Source organism: Spermophilus citellus (genome assembly GCF_964194105.1).
Source record: "Spermophilus citellus genome assembly, chromosome: 14".
Lineage (NCBI taxonomy): Eukaryota > Metazoa > Chordata > Mammalia > Rodentia > Sciuridae > Spermophilus > Spermophilus citellus.
In genome coordinates, this window is record NC_138194.1 from 26,631,171 (window position 1) to 26,648,731 (window position 17,561).

The 17,561-nt window shown below is 39.0% G+C and overlaps 1 protein-coding gene across 1 annotated transcript; it reads left to right on the plus strand.

The window, feature by feature from the left end:
- Window positions 1-16,278: 16,278 nt before the first annotated feature.
- Window positions 16,279-17,271, plus strand: NPBWR1 (neuropeptides B and W receptor 1; the record flags this gene model as incomplete). Its single annotated transcript, XM_081265756.1, has 1 exon — window positions 16,279-17,271. One exon carries the CDS (start codon window positions 16,279-16,281, stop codon window positions 17,269-17,271), a length of 993 nt encoding a protein of 330 aa, XP_081121882.1.
- Window positions 17,272-17,561: the final 290 nt, after the last annotated feature.

Consider the following 17,561-nt stretch of genomic DNA (forward strand, 5'->3'; position numbering starts at 1 on the left):
AAGAGGTATTTAAAAGTCAGGATCATCAGGAGGGCTGATTAGAAATTTGAGTAAGAGGGGAAGTTTCTGGGCACGGTCACTGCATATGCATGATGGTGTCATTCGCAAAGCAAATATGATAGGTTTGAGAGATAGAAGGGTGATGGATTAGCTATGGAAAATTGGGTGTCTATGGGTGTGCAAAAGAAGGTGGCCAGTAGGTACTGGACATAGATGCAGGGAGAGATTAGATAGGGAGATATCAGGGCTCAGTGGCAGATGAGTTCATTACTAACATACAGAGCCAGCTGAGACTGGGAGTATGGAGTCATTTCCTTTTAAATGTTATATTACCAAAACTGTGATAAAATCTGGGTAGTAAATAAACACATGCTACACACAATCACAAACAACCACATATATGCACAGGCAATATCATATTATGAAAATATGAACACATTGTGTTACAATGTTGAACTTATGGGAAATTACATTTTCTATTAAAAAATAAACAAACTGAAGATACCTTCCAAGCAAATAAGACTCAAGATTTGGAGAAAAGAGGTTTATTCTTCAGTAATTAGCAGAAGGTTTTTTTTTTTTATCACGAGTTTGTTAATGACATGTAGAGTTCTTAGAGTTTAGTGCTTTATTATAAAGCTCCATATTTACTTTACTAATAATTATCCTGAGTGATTATGAACTTAATTACTCCCTTAAAAATCACTATATGTTTATTCATGTTCTCAGTAGTCAAGAGGGTGTATGCTTCATCTACCTGTTGTGACTGCTAATGGAAACAGCACCTACCACTTAAAGACGAGGTGTATAATTACATGAGTCATTGATAATGTGCCATCTTTCCTCCTGAGAAGAAGTCCTGTCTCCTAGGGATCCATTAGAAAATGCTAAAATGGGAAAAGTGCTATTCTACAAAGTTTTGTAAATGCAGAAGTTACAGATTTTGACTTTCAGATACTTGTATATTTCTTGAGTATAATCCCGAAGCAAAATATATAAGCAACATGCCCTGAGACAATAATTTTCTTTTAATTATATAGTCCAGACATCATAACTTAGTTGGGTCTTAACCAATATGAAAAAAATATGATTTAAAAGGTCTCATCAAATTAGAATACAAGTTTCTAGAGTGATATTTTTCAACCAAATTCTTTATTTGATAATTATAGGACCCTCCCAGTTAAAATTTGAAATGGGTTATTTACATTGATATTCTGATTAAAAGAGCTAGAAATGCACTCCTGTTTTTACTGTGAAGACATCAAATGTTATACAATTCCCAGAATAATTGTATGAAAGTACTATTTTCAAAGTTTCTGCATGTAGACTACTTGGTTAAGAGCTATTTGTTAGTGTTTTCACCATTGCCGATTATCTTCATATATAATAACTGTATATTTCTAAAAAACCCGAAGAGTTGAAATGAAATTATTCCAGTAGCTATATTACTGAGAAATGAAATCAGAATAATAGAGGCAGTCTAAAATTAATCCCTCCAATTGTATAATTTACTTTCCCTCATTCTTATTCATAAAACTATGGGTAACTTTTCTTAAAACCCTGAAGTTAAAAAATTGGAGGTCATATAGATGAAAGGTTGAGATTTATTTGTATGGATGTGTGATGGTTAATATTGGTCATCAAGGGGTTGGGGATGAGCTCAGTTGGGGATGTGCTGTCAATGGCAGAGCTCTTGCCTAGCATGAGAAAGGCCCTGAGTTCAGTCACTGGCCCTAGTTTAGTCAGATTTTTTGCTGCTGTCACTAAAAAATCTGACTAGAACATTTTTAGGGAAGAAAAATTTATTTGAGGGCTCACAGTTTCAGAGGTCTTAGTGCATATAAGGTCAGCTCCATTCTTCAGGGTTCGGGGCAGAATATCATGGCAGAAGAGTGTGGCAGAAAGAATCAGCTTGCATGATGATCAGAAAGGAGAGAGAGAGAGAGAGAGAGAGAGAGAGAGAGAGAGAGAGAGAGAGATCTCCATTTGCCAGATACAAATATATATCCCCAAAACCATACCCCCCAATGCCTCACCAGCCTTCAGTTATCACCCAGTTAATCCTATCAAGTGATTAATTCACTGATTGGGTTAAGGCTCTCACAACACTATCATTTCTCCTCTGAACCCTCACATTGTCTCACATGTGAGCTTTTGGGAGACACCTCATGTCCAAACCATAACAGGCCCTAGGAAAACACACACACACACACACACACACACACACAGAGGCATGGGAAAATATTGGTTGTTAAATTGAGTGGATTGAAGGATGCACATAAAATTAATAAAAAACAGTTCTGAGTGTCTCTGTGAGAGTTTCCAGAGAAGATTGTCAGGTGATTCAGTGAACTGAGTGGTGAAGACCCCTATTCAGTGGTGGTGCCACCCTGAATGAAGGTGGCATCATCCGATCAGCTGAGGACATGGGTGGAGGAGAAAGCAGAAGGGAGAAGATGACCTGGCTTGCTCAAACCTGGAGTATGTATTTTTCAGCTGCCTGCCATTTGCAGACATCAGACACCAGGTTCTTCAGCCTTTGAATGTGGACTTGCACCAGTGGGTCTACTCGGGTTTTTTGAACTTCAACCTTGGACTAGAACTGCATCATTGGTCTTTCTGTGCTGAAGCTTCCAGTTCCTTGGACTGAGAATCTACTGATTTCTCAAAGGCTCTCTGTGCTTCAGAAGGCCCTTATGGGACTATTCAACCTCTGATCATGTAAGTGAATCTACTAAATCCCTCTTATATTTATATTCATTCATTTGTTTCTCTGGAGACCCTTGACTAATACAACATGTATTTATTTTCCTCTGTGCCATGAATGTACTGTTTATAAAAGGGCCAAGCAATACTACAAAACCACATGTTCATTTTTTTTTTCAATTAATATCTACCGAAAGTCTATTCCAAGTACTATTCTTGTTAGATGTGCAAGTCTCTGCCCTCTTGGGGGTACATCCTAATGGGTAGGACAGATGATAACCATACAAACAAAATATAGTATAATAGCCGGTGGTGTTATGAAGGAAAATGGAGAATGAGGTGTTAAAGAGATGTAGGGAAGTGTTACTATAGATTGAATGTTCAGAGAAGGCTTCTTTCAAGAGAAGATATTGGAGCCAACCTGAATAAAGTGAGGACATTTTAGGAAGAGGAAACACCAGGTGCAAATAGCAAGAGTGGGGTTGAGCAAGGGGGAAGAAGGGGAGGGGAGTTGTAGGAGATAAATGGCAGAGAAGAGCTGAGGAGAGTGGTAGGAGAGGAAGTTTTGGAGTGGCAGAGGCCAAACCGCAGGGAGCCTTGTTAATCATGAAGAGGAATTTAAATTTTATTCCTGTTATGAAAGGAGCACTGCAGAAGCTTTTGAGCAGGGAAGACTTTGTACAATTAATGCTTTTAAAGGATTATGCCAGCTGCTATGAAATGCAGATGCTACAACAATGGTTCTCAACCTAGGGTAATTTTTTTCTCTAGGGGACTTTCAATATTGAGATTAATTAACTATAAAAATGACTGAATTACTAAAAGTTTTTTTTTTAAAGATAACTCCAAGGAATGTAAAAAATGCATCTGAAAGGAGCAGGTAAATAGGGGTAAATAGGAATGAATGAACAGCTTGGAAGAAACTCCCTCACTTCTAAGGCTGAAGTCAGGCCTCATTAGAGATTCGATAGCTGCTCTGAGCACATACCACCTTCGAAACATGAAGAAATGTTTTCTGGAGGGGAGAAGCTGCAGTGTCTCCATAGGAGGTGAGTTTCTCAGTGGGTTTGGCAGCTACATCCTAGAATGAAGGATACTGGAATCAAGACATATCCTTTTCCTTTGGCCTTACACAGAGAGATTTTTCAGCATCTTCCATTGACAAAGTCTAACACTATATCATGTGACGAGGAGAAATACTTATGGGGTCTAACTACAATATTGCAATACAAGTCAAAGAAGGGTGGATTCGATATCAAGAGGCAATGGATTGATGATTGCCACCAGGTACTCCTTTGGTTACTCAGGTTCTATATGCCCTCTTTCTCAGACATTTAAACTTCCATATTATAATTAAATGCTTTTTCTGTTTTCATTTGTTAGGTTGCAGCTATCTTTCCTACAAGTGAGGACATTTTTATCCTTTTCTCCCATAATGATGTGAAGCAGAGTCCCAACCATCATTACATCAGTTGCAGACCATATTGGTAACTCCTCAAATCAGTCTTCTTCCCTGAAAATTCTGTTACTTATAGGCTAATTTACAAAGTTAACATCCAAGGAAGACAGGTATCTGCCTCCGCCATGGTGGAACACATGCAGTGTAATCTACCTGCACCCAGGCAGTTATTGCAAGTTGATTACTCTTGGAGAATCATTCCATCTTTGGGGCTAGAGCATTTCTCTGTTGTTGACAGATCAGGCACTCATCCAAAAGGGCAACCAGGTCAGCTTTGGTGAAGAGTTCATGTTGTCGAGTACATGAACTTATCACTGTGGGCAGTTTGCTCCAGGATCCATGAAAAAGTACTGTTGCTCCGGAGAAAAAGGCCAACTGTCTACAGAACATGCCATGTGTCCACCTGATTACGGACAGCCTTCTCTGCAGGGGATGCTCTTTGATGAGTATTCACATGAGATGCTGCACTAGGCAGTCTGCTAGGATGGTTCCTGATGATTCATGCCCTCAGGTACATACATGCCTTCCTGTAATTCCCCTCTTGATTAGAGGCTGGACTTCATATCTTGCTTCTAGGAAATAAAATATGGCAGAAGAGATGGCATGTCACCACTGGAATTAGGTTATAAAAGAATCTACCTTCTTTCTTGCTGGCATTCCTCTGGCTCCTCTCGCCTACTTACTCTAATGGAGAGGGAGGGCTGCCTACAAAGGAACAAAGGGTGACCTTTTCTCAGTAGCCAGCAAGGGCCTGCAGTCTTCAGATTCATAAACTGAAATCTTGCCAGCAATTAAGGGAGTAAGACTGGAAGTGGCTTCTTCCCCAGTACAGCCTTCATTTGAGACTGTAGCCCTGGTTGACCTTGTCACTGTACCTTTTGAGACCATGAATCACAGGACCAGGTAAGTTATTACTGTGTTATTGTTTTAAGCCACTGAGTTCTAGGGATAATTACTTATATGGAAATAAATAACTAATATCTTTATTAGATAACACAAATATATTTATAGTCTATACCCATTTTCAGAGACCTATTCATACACCTCTTTCCCAAACTTTCTTGTCACCAGTCTTCCAATCCTGTCCTTTCCTCTCTCTTAGCATTCAACCGATCCATTAGCTACTGCCCATGAATTAATGTAAATGATTTCTTCTGACCACACATCAGTCCACACAAGGCAGACATCTTTTCTTTCAAATAACATGAATGATGTTTGAAAAATCAGTTAGGATTAAATTTTACTTTAGTTTTTGAGGTCTTACTGTTTGTGCCGTATGTTAGAAGATGTAAACTTTCATTTTATCCTTAAGACATTTGTGTGTACTAGGATTGTACATTTTATTTTTGCCACTATAAAGATGGTCATGATTTTGATACCTTTATAAATACTTTATAAAGTAACTTGCTTTCTGAGACATATGAATAACGGTTACTAAGGATTGTTCTCTAGTAGGTTACTTTATCTTTTCCTATATTTTTGCATATTGCCTATGGGAGAAGATCAAGTCTTTATTGTCCCTTCAGGGATTCTTTCTAATCATCAGGATTAAATTTCCAGTTTTCTCCTGAAATTTCATCAGGAACTTCTTGCTCACAGATTTAACAAGTCCAAAATAATTCTCGACTTCTATTTTCTACATGCTATTTCCTTCATGTTCCAGGTCTTCAGGGTCAAATTGTTCATTTTCCTATCATCAATAAATAGTACCATTATCCTGGGTTTTTAGAACAGAAACATCAAAATCGCTCTCTTTTCATAAAACACCATGCACTTTCATGCCTCCATTTTTTCTCATACTCTGTCTTTGATAAGGACTTTCAATGTCACTCAGGACTTAGCTACAAAGCCACTCTCTCAATAGCATCTCCCCTAATTTCTCTGTTTGGCAAGAAAATGCCTTTCACAAGAATGCCTGAACACTCCCTCACCTTTATCATAGTGCTTTGTTCTGCATTTTTAAAAGTATATTCAGAGGAACACTACTCTTTTGGAAGCACCTACATAAAGAAGTGTTTTTTTTTTTTTTTAATAAGAAGTGTTTTTAGTAAAGAGTTTTGCCTACTGATAGTTGTCTTAGTACTTCCCAATTTGCAGACTCTGAAGGGACCTGTAATAAACAAACCTATACAGCCTTAACTTACCTTGCTCGTTTCATAATTTTCTACCTAGTAGTTTGCAGAACATTTCATTTTGCACAGATCAGCTTTCCCATGGACATTTTTTTGTACCTTATATGTTGTCTTCAATTTATATCAGTTTATATTCTTCAAGATTGTTGGATGAGCTGTATGTCCAGATACATTTCAAACAACATTTTGGTGATATTTTCTTGGCAACGGTGCTAGAATTTTAACCAGGCCTTGGAAACTAAAGGAAATAAACTACTAGATTACCACCAGAAGGAACTGATTGGGAAATTAGAAGTGCTGGAGGTTACTATTGGTAGAGGAAGTGAGAAAGATGAATAAACTATACCATAGGATTTTATTTTGTTTATTTAAAAAAACTTTTGAAATATTATCACTGGCTTGTTGACAGAAGACATAAAAATAAGAAACTTAATATTTAAACTAAACCTTATAGCATTAGTCAGTCCAGTCAGAGAAGAATTCAACCTTTCAAAGGTGGTAGATTCGTTTAGCAACTTGTACTAATGCACAAATTGCCATATTGCCAAGCAAAGATGCTCATGATTTTGATACCTTTATAAAGTAATTTGCTTTCTGGAATATGATTGGATGTAATGGCTTGGTTGGCCATTGTGCCAATGCAATGTAGGTATTAATAGAATTTAAGTCCACTGTTTCATGAATCCACATGCTACAGATCTGCCCTCTCATATGGTGAAAATGTCCCCCTGATAATGTATTAATAGACCCAGTGAACACGTGGTCATTATCCTCGTTTCTTTTAGTGCCTTCTTCAAAAGTACAGTGTGCAGAAAACGGAAAGCAGTATCATCTGCTTGGTGTCATCAAAAGCATTTCATCTTGAAACAGTAATAAACAAGCAGCTCCAACTGGCTTTATTCCAAAAACATGAACACAGATGAATGTCACAACTTATTTCATTATGTGAAATGTCTTCCGAAGAACATCTGTGTAAACAAAGCTGCATCATGCACACTTCTTTCCTGCCACTTTGGGATGGATGGTACCTTCATCAACTGCATGAAGACACATTCTGTTGTATTTTGGCCATTTGTGTTCATCATCTTATCTTTGTACAGTTTATAAACAAATGGATACCAGAATGATTTCTGTCATCTGTTTTATCCTCTGCCTTAAATTCTATAAGTGAAAAATTATTTATCAACATTAGGAAAAAAATAACAATTGATGATCTGGGACTAGTCCCTCAGAAATATAAAAAACTGAAGTTGATTTGCACAGATTGAAAAAGGTCATTTTCTTACAACTGAGAAGGCCTTTCATCTTGAAGCCTTGGTTGGAGGTGCTATTAGGTTTAAACCTTGAAGTGAACATAGATTAGCCATCATTAGAATGACGGATACATTTCTTAGAAAAAATGTTTATCTTATTTATTTATTTATTTATTTATTTTTTATTTGGAAAAATGTTTATCTTAAAGTAGCTGGTTCTCTTTCCTTTGGCTGTCCTGAAAGAAATGGATTAGATCTTAATTAAAAGTGTAAAAACTATAGAGATTTATTTCATATTTGAATCTGAATGCTATATATGATAAAGCAGTTAGAAGGATTTGACTTTGACAATTTTTGATTTATCAACAAATGTAAAACATGTGCCTTGAATTTCACTCCTTGGCTTACAATTCCAGAGTAGTAAAATCAGTGAAAACGTGACTATATAAATGACCTGGGTTGACTTCTTACATGTATGAATATAAGCTTGCTGTATTTGTAACAAATCATCAAATTGATTACATTCACAGATTTTTTTCTTTTTGATATCCTCAGTCCTTTTTATTTTGAGACAGGGTCTTGCTAGGTTGCTTACAGCCTCACCAAGTTGCTGAGGCTCACTTTGAACCTGTGATTCTCCTGCCTCAGCTTCCTGAGCTGCTAGGATCAGGGGCATGTGCCCCTGCTCATGGCTACATTTGCAGATGTTTGAAAAAGTCTTCCCATTGATTTTTTTTCTTCTTTTTAACATATTTTTATTTTTGGACCTTTTTAGGTTTACAGAAAAATGGAGCATAAAATACAGAGACTTCTCATGTCTTTCCTTACCACCAAAATACAGAGAGATCCCTTATGCCTCTCCCCACTGTGAGAAAGTGTAGTGTTTTATTTTCAACATCTAGTATTCAGCCTTAATTGGATTCAATTGTAGCCCTTCCTTTTTGCTGACCTTAATTCTAAAATTAGCTAATAGCATAGATTGTACCCCTGAACTCTTCCCAACAGGAGCAAAGGACAATACCTGGCTAGGGATAAATGTTAGTTAACAGCGCCCATGTGTGCTTGCTTGGATTCTCTTTGGGACCACACTCTTTTTCAGAAGTAAAGGTTTGCCTTTCCCACCTACTTTCCAGCACAGTGTTTGATTTCTTCTTGGCACCCCGTTATTTCTAACAACACCCACATATTTTTTCTATTAAAATATTGAATTAGTAATGTACTTGTTACAATGGGTGAATTGTAATCTATTTTAAGTTAGTTTTTATGGCAGGTATAAGGTTTGTGATTAGATTTTTTTTAAATGTGGATATTTGTGTTTAGCAATGTTTCAAGACTGTCTCAACTGAATAGTCTTTGCGCCTTTATCAAAGATAAATTGACCGCATTTATGTAGGTCTATTTTGGTTTCTCTATTCCTTTTGTTGATCTATTTGTATGATATTTACCAATATCACACTCTCATGATTACTGTGTCATTACAGTAGGTCTTGATGTCAAGTAGTCTGTCTTTTCTTTTGTTTTTCTTCTTCTGTATTATGTTGGTTATTCTGAATTTTCTGCCTTTCCATGAAAAAACTGTAGTATTGTTTTGTTAATATCCATGAAATAGCTTGCAGGAATTTTATGTGGAATTTCATTGAATCTATAGATCAGGTTTAAAAGAACTGATAATCTTAACAATATTGTATTTTCCTGTTCATAAACATGGAATGTCTCTCCATTTATTTAGATTTTCTTGGCTTTATTTGAAAGGAGCTTTGTGCTTTTCTTCATATAGCTCTTACACATACTGTGCTAGATTTCTGCCTGAGTATTTATTTTTTGACACAATGTAGATGGTGTTGTTTTTAATTTCAAATTCCAATTGTTCAAATAGCTGGTGTATAGGAACAAAATTGACTTTTTAATATTAATTTATATGCTGCAACCTTGCTATAATTGCTTTTTTTAATGTTGACTATTAGACATTTTCTACAATCATGTCATATGTGAACCAAGGCAATTATAATTCTTCCTTACCAATCTACATACTTTTTATCTTTTTTTTTTCTATTTTATTTCATTACTTAGGATTTACAATACAATGTTACATAGGAGATAAGAGTAGTGGGAGAGTTATTCTTGCCTGTTTCTCATCTTGGGGGCAAAGCATGTAGTTTCTTCTTATTAAGTATGATATAAACTATAAGGTTGGTCTGTTCATTTAGTTTCAGTAAATGTTGCTCATCCAGTTGATGAAGTTCCCCATTATTCTAAATGTCAATTAGATCTAGTTGGTTGAGGATGCTGTTCAGTTTATTACATTCTTACTGGTTTTCTGCTTTGTGATTCTGTCAATTAGAAAGAGGGGTTTTGAAGTCTCCAGGTATAACAGTGCATTCGTCTATTTCTTTTTTTGCAGTTCTAATTAGTTTCTACATCAAAGAGCTTGACACACTGTTGTTAGATACGCTCATATTGTGGGATGTTTTGTGTTCTTAGAGAACTGATCTTTTTACTATTATCATCTGATAATTTACCTTGGTCTAAAGTTTGCTTTGTTTGAAATTACCTTGGTTTTGATTAGTACTAGCAAAATATATCTTTTTCCATGTTTTTACTACTTCACTTTACATAGCCTAAATTATCTTCTGTCTTCATATTTAAATGAGTTTCTAATAGACAAGGCAGATTTGGTTCTTTCTTTCTTTTTCAATATCTTTATTTATTTATTTTTATGTGGTGCTGAGGATCAAACCCAGTGCCTTACACGTGCAAGGCAGGTGTTCTACCACTAAGCTACAGCCCCAACCCCCTATTTGGTTCTTTTTAAAAAATACACTCTGATGGTTTCTGTGTTTTAATTGATATATTTGGACCATTCACATTGAAAGTGACTATTGGTATTGTATTAATAGCTACTATATTTGCAGTTGTTTTCTATTTGTTGCCCTTGATCTTTTACCTTTATCTTTTTGTTTTCTAATTTTTCCTGCCTTGAATGTTTTTTGTACTGGGGATTAAACCCAGAGATGCTTTACCACTGAGCTACATTGCCAGTCTTTTTCTATTTTTATTTTGATACATTGCCGGGGGTTTCTGTTCTCTAAACTAAAAGGCTCAGGGGTCACTCCAGGAAAACTGGGCTAACTGGGCCACACAAAATAACCACACAAGAGACACAAACACCTTTTTTATTGGGGTCACTGTGATGGCTCCTCTGATCTTAAGGGTCCACAGGAAGAGAGAGAGAGAGAGAGAGAGAGAGAGAGAGAGAGAGAGAGAGAGAGCACGCGCTGACCCCTTTTATTGAGGAGAAGCTATTCAAATGAGGCAAGGGGTCAGGTTTCAGGGGGCTGAGTCTATCTTCATGATGTCCACTGTCAGCAGGTGACTGACACCTGGGTAGGCCACACCCAAGGGCACAGTAAGAGAAGGGGACACACACAAGGCACTTCCACGGAAGATTCTATCCTAAACAGGGCAAGGGGTTAGATTACAAAGGAACAGGTGAGCATAGCTTCACCCTGGGGCTGTAGCAAGACACACCCATGCACTGACCCTGGAACCTAAGAAAGGTGGGGAAAGCTCTGCCACATTTCTCTGACTAAGTGCCTCAGCACCCAGCAGAGGAGTGTGACTCAGTCACGTGCAAGGTTGGTCTCCCACAGTACAGAATATCACTAAGATGCTGACGACGTCACTAAATTGCTGAGGCTGTCCTCAAAATTGCGATCCTCTAAGGCTCCTGTGTTGCTAGGAATACAGGCGTGCACCACTGCACATGGCTGGTTTTAATTACACATTTTATTATTCATTTTTATCCCTTCCCTAGACATATCAATTATAGGTTTAAAAGTGTTTAGTGGTGCCCTGGAATTTGAAATATAGATTTACAACTAAACCTAAACTCATTTCCAAATCACATTATATCCCTTCAGTGGACATTTTAAATACATTTTTAACATAACATTTCCAATCCTTCCATTCTATTCTTCATTATATTTATCATTAATTTTATCTATAATATATTGCTTTGAAAATTGAATATGTTGGATCAAATAAGAAAAAATGAAATGTTTTAACTTCATTTATACCATCTCTAATGTATTTCCTTTACTTATGTAGATCCAACATTCTGACCTATATAAATTTCCTTTTCATTGAAGAACTTTCTTTAGTATTTCTGGAAAGATGGCAACAAATACCCTCAGTTTTTGTTCGTCTGAGGAAGTCTATTTCTTCTTCCACTTTGAAGGACAATTGTGCTGGATATGGAATTCTAGATTGGTGAGATTTTTACTTTCAATAAATTAACTCTTGCTTGCACAGTTTCTGCAAAGAAGTCCAGTATAATGCTTATCCTGTTATTCTACTGCAAAGATATTTTTTTCCCTCTGGATTTTTTTCAAAAAAATTTTGTTTTCTAAGAAAAGTGTGTGTGTGTGTGTGTGTGTGTGTGTGTGTGTGTGTGAATTCTATAAAAATAGAAGAAAAGTCAGTTAAGGAATGAGATGGAGGGAGAGGGAAGATAAGAATAAGGGAAGAAGAATGGGATGGATATGACCTAACTTTTCTAAGTACATATGTGAATATGTCACAGTGAATCTTGCCACTATGTATATCTACAAGGCACTAATTAAAAAAAAAAATAACTAAAAGCAGAAGGATCCCTAGAGTAGAGGGAAGGGAATGGGGGAGGGAAGAAGAAAGAGAAAGGGGAAGTACTCAGTACTGAATCAGAGCAAATTATATTTCATGCTTTTATAATTATGTTAAAATGAACGCTAATGTTATGTTTAACTAAAAAGAACCAATAAAAGTATACAAGAAAAAAACCAAAAAATGTTTTTATCCTTGTCTTTGATTTTTCTGTATTTTTAATGTTATGGTTTAGATATGAGATGTCCCCCCAGAATCCTGTGTTCATTCAGAAATGTTTGAAGGTAAAAATGATTAGATTACAACTAATGATAGGGAAAATAGAATGGAGAACAAATAATGTAGTAGGTATGTACCCTGTTCTTAGCCCTTTCAGGTTGCTATAAAAAATACCATAAGTTGGCCTAAAAACCACATGAATTTATTTCTCACTGACTGCTGCCCAGTATCTTGAGAGAGTGTATCACACCATGTATCCTAACAGAAAAATATGAAAAAAAATTAAATATAAACTATAATCACTATTGAATGTGTATTGTTTTTGCACTATCATAAAGTTAAAAAAATTGTAAGTCAGTAATTGTATATTATTATTATTATTATTGTTATTATTATTTTGTGTGTGTGAGGGATACAAACATTCTGGAGGCTGGGACATCCAAGATCAATCTACCAGAAAATTTAGTCTGGTGCTAGTTCACTTTTTTGACAACCATCTTCTTGCTGTAACCTCACAAGGTGGAAGAGAAAAGGGAACCCTTGGGCTGGGGATGTGGCTCAAGCGGTAGCGCGCTCGCCTGGCATGGGTGCAGCCCGGGTTTGATCCTCAGCACCACATACAAAGATAGATGTTGTGTCTGCCGAAAACTAAAAAATAAATATTAAAATTCTCTCTCTCTCTCTTAAAAAAAGAAAAAAAAAGAAAAGGGAACCCTCCTATTCTATAACCCTCTTATAGAAGGGCACCAATCTCAATTCATGAGGGCGCCATTCTCATGACCTAATTACCTCCCAAAGCCCCCATCTCTAATATTATCAATCCGGAATTAGTTTCTCATAGTTAATTTTTGGAGGGGCACGTTCAGATCATAGCATTCTACTCATGAGTCTCCCTAAATTTTGTCCTTTTCATACACACAACATTTTCATTCTAATCCAATATACCCCAAATTCTCAAGTCATTCCAGCATCAACTCAAAAGTCTAAAGCCCCAAATCTAATCTACATTTCTAAATTAGATGTGAGTGAGATTCAAAGTACAATTCATTCTAAGGCAAATTGCTCTCCAGCTGTGAAATCCAACATGCTGTGTGCTTCCAAAAATACAGGGGTAGTAGAGGCACAGGATAGGCAAAGAAGAAAGGAGAGTCAGGATTCACACACAGCATACTCATACACATGGCTCTGCTGGTCTGGAGTCAAGGGAATGCCCCACCCCATAGCTCTTCTGGGTATTTGTGGCCCCATGCTTACTGGGGCTTTTGCAGTCTGGGCCTGTGATGGTGGAGGGCACTAACATTTCAGAACAGATGCTCCTCACTTGTGATGGAATTATGTTCTTAAAAGCCTAATATACACTGAAAATTTCGAAAGTCATAAATATATTTAATTCATCTAACCTACTTAATGTCATAGCTTAGCAATACAGTACACTGTAGAGCATTGGTTGTTGATTGCATGGCTGACTGCTGCCCAGTATCTTGAGAGAGTGTATCATACCAGGTATCCTAACAGAAAAATATGAAAAAAATTAAAGCTAATCTATAGTCTCTATTGAATGTGTATTGTTTTTGCACTATCATAAAGTTAAAAAATCTTAAGTTAACTATTGTAAGTTAGTAATTGTCTATATGTTGTTATTTTGGGGGGGATACAAACATTTAGAAGATGGGACCCTAATATTATCTATAACTGCATTAAATGAATTATGAACTAAATACTCCAATTCAAGGACAAATATTGTTAGGCTGGGTTTAGCAACTTAATAATACATGGAACATACTTTAAATATGAGAACACAGAAAAATTTAAAGTAACAGGATTTTAAAGAAGGATATTCCCTGATAATAAGGAAAGAGTGTAGCTATTCTGATATCAAACTAATGGTATATATATACAGCAAGGAGCAGTGAGTTAAGGAGTTGTAGTGATAAAAGAATCCATTTCATGGGAAAATACAACAATCTCAAATTGGTGTGCACCCAATAGAATAGCATCAAATCATGTAGTAAAAACTGACAAATAAAAGTATAAGTAGATAAATTCACAATTATTGGTGGAGATAAACACATATATTTAGTAACTAAAAAAAAAACAGACAAATATCAGTAGAGAAAAGATTTGAACAAAACATGAAATTGCAGAGTAGTAAAGTTGATGCAGATACTGATTTTTTTTTTTAAAAGAATAGGTAAAGGAAAGCATTTTTATTTTTGAACCTTTAGGTTTCTTCCCCCATCCACTTGAGATTTATCTCAGGATCTCCTCAGAAATGCATCATAAAAGAAAGAACCTGACATGTACTGTATTTGAGCTTTGTTTGCTTTTGTAGCAGGAAGTTTATTAGAGAATACAATCTAGTTTTCTATTTGCTGACTCTACCAAAGGGAAGGTGAAGCGGGCAAAAAGACTTGGAGAGAAACAATATTTAATTTATTTCATTCCACCCTCAAAGGAACTGGTGGAAGAAACCCAGGTCCAGGGAGATAGCAATATTAATGTCCAACACTGCTTTTGCTCTGCTTCCCTTGGCAACCCCATGCAGACACTGTAAGTAACTCTCATTAGCCTGAGGATTAAAAATGAGTATTTGAAAATCAAGAGAATGTATTGAACAATTTGCAACGTTTTATGAAACATGCATTAAGTCACAGGGTGCCCTAAAAAGATTTTGAAACAGTTTGTCTTTATTAATCAAGTTTCACATGTATTTTTAAAGAATGTGAAACTATCTCAAATAATTTATTTGACACTAAGAATGTTTTAACTTTTGAAGACTGTAGTATTAGAAAATTATTTTTTTTCCACTTTAAAATCACATACACTTTCCCCTACAGTATAGCAGTGTGGTATGCAGGCAATTGCAGATTCAAATTACATTATTTCCTTTGGGGCATGGTGTTAAAAACATAGAATGGGAGCCTCAACCGCATTGTCCTCCTTTTAAAACAGTTTATGAACACCTTAACTTTGTTTTTCTTAAATTCGGTTCTTAACATGAAAGCTTTTTATTATTGGAGTGAGGTTACACTTCCAGAAGGAACAAAAAAAAATCCCTTATATTTTAGAGGAATGCCGTTTTCTGTTAGTTCCAAGGGATTTTAACTAAGAATGGTGGTGGTGGGAGGAGGGGGACTGTCAGTCGTGTCTGTGGAGACCTGTGGCAGCCACTGCGCAGTCCCCACACTTCCAGGCGCTCTGCAAGGACCCGCGGGGGCGGTAGCGGCTGCCTTGGGGGACGAGGTGTGTGTGGGGGGCGCCAGAAGGCATATACCAGCGGGCTGGTGCCACAGCCTCCTCCCACAGCCTACGGACTCTCCTCTGGACCTCTCCAGGAAAGGCAGATTGTTTTCCCGGGCTAGCCAGGTAAGGTAAAAATCCATGTGGAGCTTGCTTTTACCGAGGGCTCACGGAACTGAGCATGCCTCTACAGAATTCCGTGGGGTGACCGGGTGTGCCAGGGGTGTCCTAAAACAAGGGAGAGGGACTTGCATTTTCCTATGAAGATGCCTTTTCACTCTGATGTATTCAATTGGTTGGAAAGAGATTTCAATAGGCAACTCTCACTTGGTGGTGGTGGGGGAGGTTTGGGGTGCTGTGCCGGCCCCACCTCGGCTCCTAGCTAGAGCTGTACTTCGATGAGCCTAATCTGTGATTTCATTTCAGCTTTCTAGCCCTGGAAGCCCGCAGTGACAGTGCTCTGGGGGGTGCCAGGAAACGCCCCTCCCCAGGAAAACCAAAGAAGCTCTTGGAGAGCAGCAGCTAGGGTCCGGGTACCCGGTGTGCCTACGAGGGCTTCTGAGCTGCGGAGACGCGAGGGGGAGGCTGTGGGAGTCTGGGAGTCGCCAGCTCTCCTGCTCTCGTCGAGATGTACAACGGGTCGTTCTTGGAACCCGGCGGGGTCAACGTATCGTGCTGGGGTCCCGGGCTGGGATGCCCCAACGCGTCCAACCCTGCGCCTTTGCCGTTGCCACAGTCGCTGGCTGTGGCGGTGCCGGTTGTCTACGCGGTGATCTGCGTTGTGGGGCTTGTCGGCAACTCGGCTGTGCTGTACGTGCTGTTGCGGGCGCCCCGCATGAAGACCGTCACCAACCTGTTCATCCTCAACCTGGCCATCGCCGACGAACTCTTCACACTGGTGCTGCCCGTCAACATCGCCGACTTCCTGCTGAGGCAGTGGCCGTTCGGGGAGCTCATGTGCAAGTTCATCGTGGCCATCGACCAATACAACACGTTCTCCAGTCTGTACTTCCTCACGGTCATGAGCGCCGACCGCTACCTGGTGGTGCTGGCCACCGCCGAGTCGCGCCGGGTGGCTGGCCGCACCTACGGCGCTGCACGCGCCGTGAGCCTGGCTGTGTGGGGGCTCGTCACGCTTGTGGTGCTGCCCTTTGCCATCTTCGCCAGGCTCGACGAGGAGCAGGGCCGGCGCCAGTGCGTGCTGGTTTTCCCACAGCCCGAGGCCTTATGGTGGCGGGCGAGTCGCCTTTACACGCTGGTGCTGGGCTTTGCTATCCCAGTGTCCACCATCTGTGCTCTCTACATCACCCTGCTGTGCCGACTGCGTGCCATTAGGCTCGACGGCCACGCCAAGGTTTTGGATCGCGCCAAGAAACGAGTGACCTTCCTGGTAGTGGCCATCCTGGCCGTATGTCTCCTCTGCTGGACGCCCTACCACCTGAGCACCGTGGTGGCGCTCACCACCGACCTCCCGCAGACCCCGCTTGTCATCGCTATCTCCTACTTAATCACTAGTTTGAGCTACGCCAACAGCTGCCTCAACCCTTTCCTTTACGCTTTCCTGGACGACAGTTTCCGCAAGAGCCTCCGCCAGCTTATGGTGTGCCGCGCGGAGCCCTGAGGACCCCCGCGCGCGCCTTATTTCCCCACCAGCCTTGCTAGCTCCGGTGGGTCCAGAAGTTCGACAATTTGGTCGCCAACAGGCTTTCCCGGAGTCCTGGGGTTGCAGATTCTCGGGTCCCACGCAAGACCTAGTGACTAGGAAGCACACTGGCTGCGCCCGCAATTTGAGTTGACCAAATCCTTCAGATGATGATGACTGTGAGGACCACCTCACACTCAGTGTGCCGCCGAGAAGGCGCACTGACCGCTTCTAAAGCAAAACCACAGGGATCCACACCCGAGCTTGGC